We start from the raw sequence: 14,551 nt of genomic DNA on the forward strand, positions 1-14,551 counted from the left end.
GATATGATACAGGAATCTTCTTTTGTTCCAAATTAACCCTTCACTTTGCCTGTCAACCTCCCACTCTTTCTTTTGACAAATTTGCTTTTACCAAGTGAGAATGCTATTTCTTTCAATAAAATATAAAAATAAAAATATTGAAATTTTCTGTTAAAAGCCTTACCTCAAATTTTGAGGGGCTTCACCAAACAAACTACAAATTTCTCTAATTTGTTTCAGTGCAGGAATTACCCATTTGTCATTCGTACGAAGCTCTTCTATAAAGCGATCTATCCACTGGATCTTCTGTGTGTCACGATCCTTAAACAAACAATTTCACTGTTTTAGAGATAGGCCACACACTCAGGAAAATTCCACCTCCAATGACAAAATAGGGCTTTTCTTAAAAGATCATAACAAATGTAATAATTGCAGAAATGAGATTAACAGTAATAAAACGCAGCACAAAATACATTTTCATTTCACATTTACTACCATAACTATAAAAAGCAAAACAATATTATCCAATGTTTCAAAGGATGCTACCATATAATAAAATTCAGCAATAACATATAATCCAATTGTTATTCTATATGGGATTGTTTAGCATGGTGAGGGACACTGAAAATTTCTTTTTTACCAAGAAAATAAAGGTATGGCAACTAAGTTAAAAAATTTTCACTGAAAATCAAAATAAGGAAATACGGACATATACACAAAGAGATAAAAGAAAAGTAGTTATGAAAATATTATAAACTCAGAATTATTGCAAATATGATACTCACTTCTCAAACATTATTTACTCCTTCCCCTAAATTAATAGTAAGCAGAAATGCAGGTTTCTGCACTAAGAACTTGAAGTTTGGATTACTTTGTGTGTGTGTGTGTGTGTGTGTGTGTTTGTGTGTGATCTCTGTTGAAGACTGTTAGTAGTATTTGATATACTAAATACTTACGGAACTGTGATTAGCTAGAAAAAAAAAAAGGGCATCTGAATCACATACACCTACTTGAACTTATTTATTTAGCTCTCAACGGAATTTCAGTTCATTGGTGTAGCAACAGTTTTAACAAGTGGAAAATTAGTTAACAGCAATTTTAATTTTACCCTGGGTCAACAGTAAATCACACAACAGCTAACATGCTACAAGTTAGAATGCAGGGAAGCTGTTGTGTGATTTGCCCACAGGCAGGGCTCAAAATGTTTTACTATTTAGAACATTCTATTAATTTTTCTTAACTTCCCTGTGAGCAAAGAAAACCCAAATTCTTACCTCTAACATCCCGCATCAGCTTTAATATCTTATGATCTATTTAAAACTGGTATTTCAGCACCATGCACCAACAATGATACCACTACATAAACTGCTTTTTATTTTTTTTAAAGATTTTATTTATTTATGAGAGAGAGAGAGAGAGAGGCACGCAGAGACACAGGCAGAGGGAGAAGCAGGCTCTGTGCCAGGAGCCCGACGCAGAACTCGATCCCGGGACTCCAGGATCGCGCCCTGGGCCTAAGGCAGGCGCCAAACCGCTGAGCCACCCACGGATCCCCCATAAACTGCTTTTTAAAATACTTTCTTCCAAGGAAACTAAAATGCTTTTCTAGATGATACACAAAATTTTGACAGAGACCTAACATAAGGCAGACTTACATGAAGAAAATAAGTCACTTCTTGAGGATCATTTTAAAAATAACAACGTTGGAAAGATGTGGAACTACTCGTTATCTAAGCCATCCTGAGAATGAAGGTGAAGGTCAAAAAAAGTGAGCAAGGGGGCACACCTTACCTGTGAGCAACTATAATCAAGTATTTTTATGTGGGCACTGAGAGCCAGGTCCATGATATCCACAGGTACATCATCACTGTGGGCCAGATTCCACAGTAGGTTCAACACTTTGTGTGCCATCACACCATCTTTATCATCTTCTGCAAGGCGACGTATCAGCTCAAGAAGCTTTTCACGTTGCTTTTTACTTGCATTTGTCCAACTGGCCTAGAAAAAAAAATTTAAATGACATGAAAACAACAAATTCACCCATCAGTAATTAAATTAAGTGTCATGGGATTAAATATATTCACTGGAAAAACAACACAGCTGAGCACAGAATTATTCTGGTGATAGATGAGAAATAAGAGCAGAATTAAACAAGAAGACAAAAAAAAAAAAAAAATCTCTATTTAAATACCTAAGCTTAGGTCATAATCTCAGGCTTGTGGTATCCAGGCCTAGGCCGGACTCCCCACTCAGCAGGAAGTCTGCTTGTCCTTCTGCCCCTATCCCAGCCCACTTGTGCTCTCTAATAAATAGAAAAATTATACTAAAACTTGATAAACACAACCTGATATACAAAGATTTTCATAAATTTAAAAAGCTGATGAGAGCACTGTGCACTACACATGAGAACAAAATATTCTATTAAGTCTGTTATTAACCAATAAAAACAATTTCTAACGTTTGTAAAAGTAATTTGGTGCTATTTCAATATAGAAGATAATAATACTCATTTAAAAAAAAAAAAATAATACTCATTTAAAATCTCCATAATAAGGGGAGCCTGGGTGGCTCAGCCAGTCAAGGGTCTGCTTTCAGTTCAGGTCATGATGCTGGGGTCCTGGCTCAGGGAGGAGTCTTTCTCCTTCTCCCTCTGCTATTCCTCCATTTGTGCTCTCTTTCTCTCTCAAATAAATAAAAGCTTAAAAAAATACAATCTCTACAATGGGGGGAACAACAACAAAAAAAAACTCAAAATGGTATTTTTTTAAAATGCAATTATACAATTCACGTGGGGTAGGTTGTAAGTGATGAAGGCATCAAATGGGTAAAGGCCAGGGCTGTTGCTAAACAGTATGAGAAAAGCTGTATGTATTAAGCTGCTGATGAGTGTTTATTAGAAAATAATGTGAAATCAACCTAATGGCAAGCAACAGAAGGATAACTACGTTAATTATAGGAGATCCTTTCAATGGAATCATTACACACAACCATTTACATTTTGATAAATATGGGATATCTTGGAAGACAACTTTATTTTTTTTTTAATTTTTTTTTATTTTTTATTTATGATAGGCACGCAGTGAGAGAGAGAGAGAGAGAGGCAGAGACACAGGCAGAGGGAGAAGCAGGCTCCATGCACCGGGAGCCCGACGTGGGATTCGATCCCGGGTCTCCAGGATCACGCCCTGGGCCAAAGGCAGGCGCTAAACCGCTGCGCCACCCAGGGATCCCGGAAGACAACTTTAATGCAAACTTGTAATTCCTTCTAACCCCTCAAAATTATGAAAGAAATATGAAAACTCTACAGGATAACATCTCAAGTACTAGACATTACAATTAAGAACATCTTAAAAAGACAGGTTCACTAGGCATTACATGCCTCCTGAATAAAGAGCACATGACCACCTCTGATGTATTCTAGGAAAAGGGGAAAAAAAAAAAACCCACAGGCCTAAATTTCATACTACTGATATAAAACAACACAATAATCAATCCAGTTTCTTTAAGGAATAAAGGGAGAAACTGTAGATTCAAAAAAGACTTTAATGACGTATACAACCAATTACAAAGTATGAATACCTTTTCAAACAAATTTCAAAAATAATGATCTGAGACCATTAGAATTTTAATACTATTTTTTAAAAAACAATAAAGAAGAATTTTAATACTATTTGACAGTACTACAGAATTATTAGGGTTTTTTTTTTTTGGTATGATAATAGTATGAACTTTTTCTTCATATACTCATCTCTGAGGGATATATACAAAAATAATGACGTATGAAAAGGAGAATCAATTAAGAACACCTATTCAGGGGAAGCCACCATAAGGGGAGGAAAAAAGACAACAACTGGGAGAAATTATTTGTGACACTTGAATTGATAAGGACTATCACTGAGAATGCCAAGAACTCCTACAAACCACTAAGAAAATAACCACCCAATAAGGAAATATTAGTCAAAAAACTTCAATAGGGTTTTCACAACAAAATAAAGAATAGAAACATACGAAAAGATGTTCAACCTCATTAGTGATCAAGGATATAAGCAGCTATACCACAATGAGATATTTCATACCAAGCAGATGGTCACAAATCAAGAATTCTGACAAAACAACTGCTGGCTAGGATGTGAAAATCTTGATGGGACTGTACAATAGTATAAACGTTTTGAAGAACAAAGACTTACTTGAAACTAAACTAGGCAAATACCTAAGACTAATCGACAAGTCTGAAATCACTTGCTTCCAGTTTATAAAGAACTACAAGGCATGACCTGGACTTCATGCTTCCTTTGAATCATCTTTTGTAAAAAGTTGCGACACCTTAGAAAACAGTGCTTACGACCAAATAACCTGTGCTTAGTAAATACCTGCTAGGCCAAAGGGGATAAAAATAATGGAACCATGTTTGTATTTAGACTACTGTTGTATTTAGACCATCCTTAGAAGAGGAGGGTTCAGGAGGCTGTACATTTGACCTCTTTCTTTCCTTTTCCCATCATGGCCATCTTGGTCAACGTGCACTGTGCCACTTCGGAAGTCATCTCAAGATTAAAACTGAATGGCAATTAACTTTAGAATACCCATGATAATAGATTCTATTATTTCCCCAGCTGCCTTTGATAGATTTCAAACTGAATTTTTCCATAAGGCAATTATTTACAACTTTAATGTGCTTAAGATTCAGCTGAAAATGTTGCTTAAAATACAGGCTCCCAGGCACCATAACAAGCAATTCAAGTTTAACTGGTCTGAGGTACAAGCCAATAACTCACATTTTTTTCCCTTCAATTGTGAAATACACACCAAGAAAGGTATAAATGTATACATAATCTACATAATGTCAACACCCGTGTAACTTACTACACAGGTCAAAAATAACCTGGTAAGCAAGACTCTAGAAGCTAGCTGGTCTATTTCTGAAGTCTATGTTATGCAATCAAGGTATATGAATTCTTGTGTAATTTTATTCCTTTTTTCAACTTTATTAGACTTATCCACGTGGCTGAAATGCTCAAATTTGCTCTTTCTCACTGTTGTGAAGTGTTTAAATTGTAGGAACATTATACAGTTTATCCATTCTACATAGCAATTTTCTTGCTGGCTATTACAAATAATTTTGCTACAAATGTTAAACATGTATCCCGGTGCACTTATACGTGAGTTTCTCTAGAGGATATATTCAGAAGTCAAACTAATGAGTCATGAGAATCCTCCACTTTTTAAGAAATATCATTCTATATCCAAGACGGTTGTAGCAACTTATGTTTCCACCAGCAGGCAGTGTAACTAATTTTAAACAAGATACCTTTTATCATCTAATGCCAGTTGCTAATAGAACATCCTTCATGAGCACTGTTATTGCCCTAAAGTTATGTATTCTTAATCCACAAATTCATCAATCGTGTTTTTTACAAACCTGGTACTAGCAACTATAAAGAAACCGCTACACAATACGGCCTTAAAAAATGCAGATGGTACTAACACAGATATCACTGTAAGGGCTCTTGGGCTACCTTATGAATTACATTTTGATTTGTCTGCGCATATCACCCCAAAATATCAAGCTATTGGTAATCCCTTTTATTGACACTATTTTTTATTGCAACCAATCATCCTTCCCTGAAGTCCTACAGTGCACCAGAATCTATAAAAAAAAATTCAAATTGCTAGGGGAAAGGAATCCAAACTCACAACCTGAGTTTGAAAGATTACTTATTTATGAGGACCTATTATAATAAAAATGAACATTAAGTGCTAACTGGAAAAAAAAAAGACCAATTCCTTCACACCAGAAAATTTCTCAAGTATGTATTGTCTAAGAACAACTCATAGCTCTAATAATTTTATTAAAATGAAGTGGCATTACTTTACTATGCTATTACCTTAAAGCAATCAAAAAGATGATCAAGCTGTTCAGGAGAAAAATCCCATGCTAACTTTGCCAGTAGATCATGTACATTCTTCACAATGGCTTCATGTTTCCCTGCCTATTGAAAAACCAAAGAAAACATAGCATATTTCAATTTGAACAGCACTCAAGTTGTATATACTAACCACTGACAGCTGTTAAACTCTTCCCATCATCTTCATCTAAGTGTGTAACATAAGGAAATCCCTAACATTTTAAATGCTTTAGAATTGGCCTCTAAAACCTGACAAATTAAATTCCTTGATATACATGGCTAATGTGTACTTTGGGAATTCATGTGAGCCTCTATTATAATTTATCGAATTTAGTGTGCCAATTTTAACATTCTAAGTAGAACAATAAGGTACACCACTGGTATTGTTCAAAAACTGTTACCTTAAGCACTCAAAGGGAAAACTGAATGTTTTCTTGCTACAGACTCAAAACACAAAGCTTTGTAATCTAACTCAATACTTCCCAAGTGATCCTAGTAAAAATGCACTATTGAAGTAGTCAAAGTGATTTGAATCATCTAGTTTCTTTAATCAAAAAAGTTACTTATCCTTCAGCAAAGCTATAAATCCTTTGGATTACATACAACAGGTCTTCATACATAATCTAGTGATTTAACTCTACTGACATTAAAGTTTTCTTTGAATTAAGTTTATGAAGAAACTAATGTAATATTGTGTAAATAAACTACTTCAATCAAAAATTTGTAGTGAATACTAAATTTTTAAAAAATCCTCCTACAAATTGGTAACCTGTACCAAACATACAATAAATGATGAATATATTTAAAAAGATTGACAAGATTTCTGTAAATCAAGGAGTTAAATGTATGAGGAGTCTAATAATATAAACGTTCATCTTGTTTCATGACTACTATATTCCTTTCGTTTTTAATATCTTTCTTTTAGAAACCAAGTAGTCACCATCTGAAATTTCTTACCTGTGCTGCCCAGATATTATCAAGATCTTGTAAAGTCAGAGCTTTTTCTTTGATGACAAAACGAAGAATCTTCTCTAGCTTTTCTACATACTGTGGTTGATGCAGACTATCTCGCAACACTATGGATAAGATATTATTCTGCTGTATCCATTCCTAAACAAAATTTAAAAACTTGTTTCAAAGAAGCTGAAACACAGAAGCTTTTTTTAATTTTTTTTTTAAAGATTTTATTTATTCATTAGAGACACACACAGAGAGGCAGAGACACAGGTAGAGGGAGAAGCAGGCTCCCTCTGGGGAGCCGATGTGGGACTCAATCCCAGGATCTGATCACAACCTGAGCCAAAGGCAGACGCTCAACCACTGAGCCACCCAGGCGTCCCACATAGAAGCTTTTTAGAATATATGTATGAAATACAGTTCACACTTTTAAACAACATTAGTAGGAATTTACAAATGCAAAATAAATACACTAATGTAATAGGCTTATGTGCTTTTTTAATTCAAAACTATGAAAAGCCACTATAATTTAATGAAACTTAATATTGCACATACTGAAATGTATCCATGACTCAAAAATAATGCAATTATTTTGAAAATTCAACTCCAGCATTTATGCAGTAAAGTAGTATTTAAGTGCAGTAAGCACAATGGTTTAGGTAGAGTGGGTACAAGACCCATTTTAAGATCTTTGGTTTCCTTACATCAGATGGGATTCTGGTGAAAACACGCCCTTTTAATTTTTTGCTTTTATTTATTCATCAGTTATGCTACTATTGCTTATCCATGGGCTCTTTAATCTTCCAAATAATCCTAACAAGGGATATATTATCCTATTAAAGTAAAAGTAATCAGGCTCAGAAGTGTGAGAAGTGGAACTAGAATTAAGACTGCATGCTTCCCAAGTCCGTGTTTCTGTAACAGTATGCTATGTTGCTGACTGGCATTTATTTAATACTGATACCAATAGAACAAAATTCTAATAACTCACAATACAAAAATGTAATAGTCCATACTGTGTAACTTTATAGTATTCAACTTAATAAGTATTTACGCCTCCCCCCCATATGCTAGCGAAATATACTTTTCAGTTGGCAAAGGTCCATTTTTATTCTAATCTGTTGCAGGTGTGTTTGTAAAAATACAGGAAATATGTTGCAATGTCAAAATGCCACAAAAGTTTCTAAACACTTGATGCCATTTTCTCCTCTAGCACTTATAACAGAAGAACCAAAGGACTTACTGCCATTCGTTCAGCTGTGAGCCACTCTTCCTCCTCAGGGTTACCATGCCGATGAGTATAATAGGATACACTAGATATCACCTTATTAACCTCATTCAGTGCATTCATCTTCCCATTGAAAGACGATATTTGCAGTAATCTAGAAGAGAAATTCAGTGTTAAGTAGGATTCTAAACACTCACACAATTTATTTCAAGAGGAAAACATCTTACCTAAGTATCATTTTTAACCTAAATATTTCTAAATTTTTTACAGTTTCTTCTTGTCCTGGAACCCTTGAAGCTAAATTCTTCAAAGATTTAATAATCATGGAAAGAGCATCATTTTTGGCTTCATTCTTTGCTTCTTTTTTCAGCTCTTCATCAGTTAAGTTTTCTAAAAACTGTGGGACCATTTCTATTACTGGAAGAAAGTACTTTTTCACTGTATGAAGAGTGAGAAACTCATAGCATTGCCCAAATGGTCTGAAAGAAGAAAGACAAAACAACTCTTATAATATTTGCTTTCCTACAATCAACTAGGATTGAACTCAGACTTACTTATATTACTTTTAAAAAGTTAGTAGTTATCAGTTAAAAAGGAAACCATAATTGAAAAAAATTTTTATCAAGGAATTAAGTAGCAATTCCTATAATACACGTAAGATTCACTTAAAAACATAACTTACTTAATAAGGGCTGCAATTATTTGAACATTTAATGCTGATCCATTAATAAAACGATCATGCAAAATCTGGAACCCATTTAAAGCGCCGAACTTGTTGAGAAGATCCACCAGCCAACCCTGTAATACAGTTAATGAAAGAGGCTGACTTCCTGATTTTAAGGAAGAAAAGCAGCATCTGAAGTACTTTCTTGATTAAAACAGGAAATTCAATAAAAGAAAATCATTATGTAAAATCATCTTTGAAATACTTCATATTATTTACAGTAATCCTGTGAGAAAAAAGCAAAAGCAACAGTACAGATTAAATCACTAGGGCACAGTTGTTTGTACCAACAGAACTCATGAACAGGAATTAGATGTCAGGTTTCTATTTCAGAGATCCTACTGTAGGAGAAAATCTTATTATCTGAAAGTTATTTTTAAAAGCTTAGGGAGATTAAAAAACTTTAAAAAGGGATCCCTGGGTGGCTCAGCGGTTTAGCGCCTGCCTTTGGACCAGGGCGGGATCCTGGAGACCCGGGATCGAATCCCACGTCGGGCTCCCGGTGCATGGAGCCTGCTTCCCCTCTGCTTGTGTCTCTGCCTCTCTCTCTCTCTCTATGTGACTATCATAAATAAATAAAAAAATTAAAAAAAAAAACTTTAAAAAATAAGAAAAAGATATTTGGTAACCAAAAATAATGTTTGAATTTACTTTTTATTGTAGTTATAAATAATTAAAAATTCCCTATGAAAACAATAATCTTAAAGCCTGAGAGTGAACTATTAATTAAAAGCTAACCCTGGTATTTTTGTTGCTCCTAACTAAATAAAACATGTTGGCTGATGCTTTTGCTGGCTCATGCCAATTCTCAGCTTAGAGTTAACCAACGATCCAATAACTATGGACTGTCTTTCAAAATCTTCCCTAAGGGACAGCAATCACTCAAAGTCCAATACAGTTAGGACAGCCAATGGTTTGTGGAGTTAAAAGCATGCTTACATGCAAAAAAAGAGGTTATATACATATCTAAGAATCAAATTGATCAAAAAATTTATGTGCCCAAGACAACCTTTTATACCTTGGTTTCTTTTAAAAGGCCACATTTTAGAATCCACTGAGGGAAAACCAAGGGCGGGTGGGAGGTAATTTCACTACTAAGTCTTAAATACAAATAATTTCTACAACACGTACTTAACAACAAAAACAAAAAAATGTGTCCAGGACAAAGGGAAATGAACATCTCAAGTACTTTCTTTCTTTTTTTTTTTTTTTGTTAGGTAATGCTTTCAAAGAGACTTATGTTAGCTAAAGGTGGTTTTGATAGGACTTTATATCTAAATTAAATTCTGTACTAAATTAACCATTTTTCTATTTAAGTTCATTATAGTATTTTCCTATCTTTTTATTTGGTCTTAAAAAGTTATTTCTAAACAATTTAAAACTTGAGCATTTTAATTTATGAGTCCCTTATGGCATTAAGCAATTCTGTACTTCAATTTCCCCAGAAACTAGAATGAGACTGATAGGCTGATACGCTCAGTAGTTATGTACAACACGAATATATAAAATAGTGTATGTGCATAAGGTTAAAAAAAAAAAATTCTAAAGCGAATCTTACTAAACGTTTTCAGCTTTGATGTTATGTTTAAGCAATTAGGAACACTGTAATTAATAATACTCAAGAGCTAGGCTTCAAAGAAAGATAAAAAGAGATCTTCAGCCAGAAGCCATCTTAAATCAAGTTATTCCCTGTGAGTCCCTTGAACATTATCATTGAACTATACAGCAAAAATCACAGGTATATTTTGGAGATTTTAACTGTTTAGATACTAATTTGATTTACCAAAACAAAAACAGGCATGAAGTGGCAAAAACATGAATCTTGGGAAATATAAAAAAAAAATCCCAGCCCTCAGTTTAACACATTTTCAGGATTTCCACTTTTAACAGAAATAAACCAAAGTTTTATGTATAAATTCAAATTATCTTGTCTAGGTTTTCCTTTTTATAATGCCCATAATATTAAAAAGTCTCCCTAAATTCTAAAATTTAAAAACTATATATTGTTATTTACTATTTATTAAAAGATGTACAGTTCCAGGATAGATTTTGTATACTGTTTATGCCAATATAGAACATTTACATCCAAGAACTTTTACATTGATGCATACTACATATATTTCATTGATACTCATAAATTTTAGTTTCTTTCATTTATAATTTCTATAATTTTACTTTTATGACACATTATTAGACATTCACAGGATATACTTGATCCTCAAGTCAAGACATCAGAATATCTACAGTGATCATGGCCAGGGAAGGGGGGAAAATCGCCTCCTATTCTACCCTTTTCTATGACAAAAATTATGGCCTGCTTCATATTAACTCAATTTATGACTATTTCCCAAGGAGCTGGGAAGAAACAATGGGAATTAACTGTAGAGAAAGCTTAAAAAAAAAAAAAAAAAAAAAAAAAACACAATCCAAAACAGTTTTGTCAATTCTGCTTCAAGTAAAGCTGGAAAGGAAAAAAGAATCCAAAACATAAAATAATGCAGAATCCCTTCAATAGGAACATGAAACTACTCTTCTTCACGTTAACAAGCAGTTCAGATCTTTTACATCTCTGTTGGAGACCAAAACTGTATTAATTAGAAAATAACAAACCAACACACTTTTGGTGATCGAGGGTCTGGAGAACGAGCAAAGAGTTCATCTTCAGGCAACTGAACACTTGAGGAAACGGATTCACACGGACGTGTACCATTGTAGATATGGAATTTGCAATGAGGATTTAAGGCCATGGAGAGAAGTTCTAGAAGTGGAAACCAGTCTTGGGACAACTTGGCCACACATAGTTCCACCAGGCGATGAGTATTGTTGATAATACACCTCTGTATTATGTAAGGAGGAAAAGTGATTTTTAGAAGATCAAAAAACACTGTAACTCCAAATAGAAATACCTTCCTATCTTAACTATATTTTAATTATGATCACTCCATTTTTTAACACTGATCATTTGAATTGTTTAATATTAGGATCAAACTGATATATCAAAAAACCAACTAACATTTACTGTCCTTTATATAGTACCCGCTTAAAAAAAAAACATTTGCGGGATCCCTGGGTGGCGCAGCGGTTTGGTGCCTGCCTTTGGCCCAGGGCGTGATCCTGGAGACCCGGGATCGAATCCCACATCGGGCTCCCGGTGCATGGAGCCTGCTTCTCCCTCTGCCTGTGTCTCTGCCTCTCTCTCTCTCTCTGTGACTATCATGAATAAATAAATAAAATCTTTAAAAAAAAAAAAAAAAACTTGCAATGGCTTACGAAATGAACAAGGTACTGCTCTACATCAACAGATAAGATGCAAATTTTTTTTTCCTCTCTGGAATTTGCACACTAGAGGCAGCTATTCTAAAATCTACACAGTATTTTATTTATCTAAGATGGAATTGATTTGCTATCTAAGCCTCAATGAAAAAGTCTGATAGCACCTCCAAAGTTTCCATTTCCTTACTTATAAAGTTACACGTTGAATTTGAAGATGGGATTTCTGTGCTATGGTTCTATCTGAAAAATAGTTCACAGAGCACAAAAATATCTGCTTCACAATTTATGACTAGATTTCCACAGTATGAATAGAGAAAGAGAATTCGAATAATTTTGGCATTCTACAGACCTAAGATGCATGACTTTTTTTTACTTTTTAAAAACTCTGAAGTTCCATTGTATCTTATAATCAAGGCCTTGTAGTTTCTTCAACTGGAGGTACTGTAGAGAAAACCTGTGTTTGCCTCTGCCAATCACTTGGGCATAGCATGAACCTGAGATCACTTTATCCATTTAAGGAGTTTTTTTTTTGTTTCACAACTATAATCTGATTTCAAATTACAAAACTCTTTGAATGCTGGCCTGTTTAAATCTTCAGGAGACTTTTACCCCCTCTAAGATACCATAGTTGACACGTATGGGTTTCTTTCGCATCTCTTTCTGTATGGCAAGTTTATTTCTCTGCATTGAGCCTTTGTGTCCCACGTATTTGACTCCCCACCTTAGTTAGGTGTTTTCCTTCCTTGGCGGTCCATAAAATAAATGTGTGGTGCATTTCACAATTAATGAAACATGGTGAACAGCCTAAGGTCACAAAGCACCCAGGAGACAGATTAAACCAAAGGTCTCTAATTCTAAATCCCACACTCCTAAAAGATTATGCTTCCCTTCGATAGAAATTATAATTTAAAAAAAAAAAAAAAAAAGAAATTATAATTTATAACAAGTATTTTTAACGTTTCTCAGTTTTAGATCTTTAATTCAATTAGTGGATCAAATATACAACCAAATATGTATTTTACATATATATGAGAAAACACAGGCAACACTAGGAAAATCTGATTTTTTAAAGTCAAATGAAAGACTCACATGAATTTCAAACTTCCAGCCACTCACTGCCTCATCTGTAAGGATTTTAGTGAATGATATTGTTAGCCCATCTCGGAAAAATCGCTGACATGCTTCACTTTTAACATCAAGGCCTAAGAAAAAGGAAGACAATTAATGTAAACAAAGTATTTTTCTGGTTGTCTCAAAATGTCAAATTATATGATAAAAAGTAATAATTTACTGAGAGGTAAGAAATTCAGACTAGCTTTGGAAAAAACTCACAGCATTATCTATCATTATGAGGTCAAAAAGATAAACATACATAGGTATTATCAAAGTTCCTATGCATCAAGAAGGTAGCTGATTCCGAAACAAAGAAATCAATGAATTTCAAAACTATTTAATTGAATAAAAGCACATCAAACCAAGTAACAGCAAGGTGGACTGCAAACATTTCAAATTATGACAACAGATCTTAAACACAAAATGGTTGCCAGTACCATTGAGAGGGAATCTAAGTGCTTCACAAAATTTTACTCTCTGAAGATAAACATTAAACCGTAGGAAATGATGTGTTTTTTTTTTTTTTCTTAAAGATTTTATTTGTTCATGAGAGACACAGAGAGAAAGAGAGAGAGGCAGAGACATAGGCAGAGGGAGAATCAGGCTCCCTGCAAGAAGCCTGATGCGGGACTCAATCCCAGGACCCCAGGATCACGACCTGAGCCGAAGTTAGATGCTCAACCACTGAGCCACCCAGGTGCCCCATAAAATGATTATTTCACAACTATTTTTAAAATCTAATTTTAGTTGTACATGATCCATTAGACACCAATATCCTTAAACTATTTTACATAAGTGTTTCATTGAGTAAGATGAATGGTTTTGTCTCGTCTCTCTTGACTGTCCTAGCATCTATGCTTCTGTATAGTTTTGCTTAATTTCACCTTATTTCAGAAAGGCAACACAGCGACATACCCTACACCTCACCAAACACAAAGAAAAAACTTTTCTCATAATTATTATTTTTCTGTCTCAGAGAGAGAAAGAGTGGGGGAGCACACACACTGGAGGAGGGGGTGTGTGAAGGGAGAGAGAGAAAGAAAGAGAAAGCAAGCGACAGTCAGTCTTAAGCAAGCTCCATGCTCAATTCAGAGCACTTAATTTGGGGCTCAATCTCAGGACCCTGAGATCATGAACTGAGCCAAAAGAGTAGGATGCTCAACCAACTGAGCCATCCAGGCACCCTTTGAAAATCTTTAACTCTTGAGGACAAAGTGAAAAGCCACAAATTTGTATATAAAGTGTTCTAGGATTTTGATTGCACAAGAGAAGACACTGAAACTCAGGATTATATTTAAAAATCTGAACCTTTCCTAAAATAAACCATGGTCCCAGAAAAGATAGATAGTGGGGGCTACATGTCCAGTGAAT

General features: G+C 34.5%; 1 protein-coding gene across 3 annotated transcripts in view; it reads right to left on the bottom strand.

Annotated features, from left to right (window-relative positions):
- Window positions 1-14,551, bottom strand: part of USP9X (ubiquitin specific peptidase 9 X-linked) — a 178,047-nt gene that overhangs the window by 86,713 nt on the left and 76,783 nt on the right. For all 3 annotated transcript variants that reach the window (XM_077888368.1, XM_077888369.1, XM_077888367.1), the window contains exons 5-13: window positions 13,157-13,269; window positions 11,413-11,631; window positions 8,753-8,868; window positions 8,298-8,549; window positions 8,086-8,224; window positions 6,843-6,995; window positions 5,865-5,969; window positions 1,771-1,977; window positions 164-300 (exon numbers count right to left, since the gene is read on the bottom strand). In XM_077888368.1, the coding sequence (XP_077744494.1) occupies window positions 164-300; window positions 1,771-1,977; window positions 5,865-5,969; window positions 6,843-6,995; window positions 8,086-8,224; window positions 8,298-8,549; window positions 8,753-8,868; window positions 11,413-11,631; window positions 13,157-13,269 (1,441 nt within the window). The remainder of the gene's footprint in view (window positions 1-163; window positions 301-1,770; window positions 1,978-5,864; window positions 5,970-6,842; window positions 6,996-8,085; window positions 8,225-8,297; window positions 8,550-8,752; window positions 8,869-11,412; window positions 11,632-13,156; window positions 13,270-14,551) is intronic.

Source organism: Canis aureus, chromosome X (assembly GCF_053574225.1).
Source record: "Canis aureus isolate CA01 chromosome X, VMU_Caureus_v.1.0, whole genome shotgun sequence".
NCBI classification, from domain to species: Eukaryota; Metazoa; Chordata; class Mammalia; order Carnivora; family Canidae; genus Canis; species Canis aureus.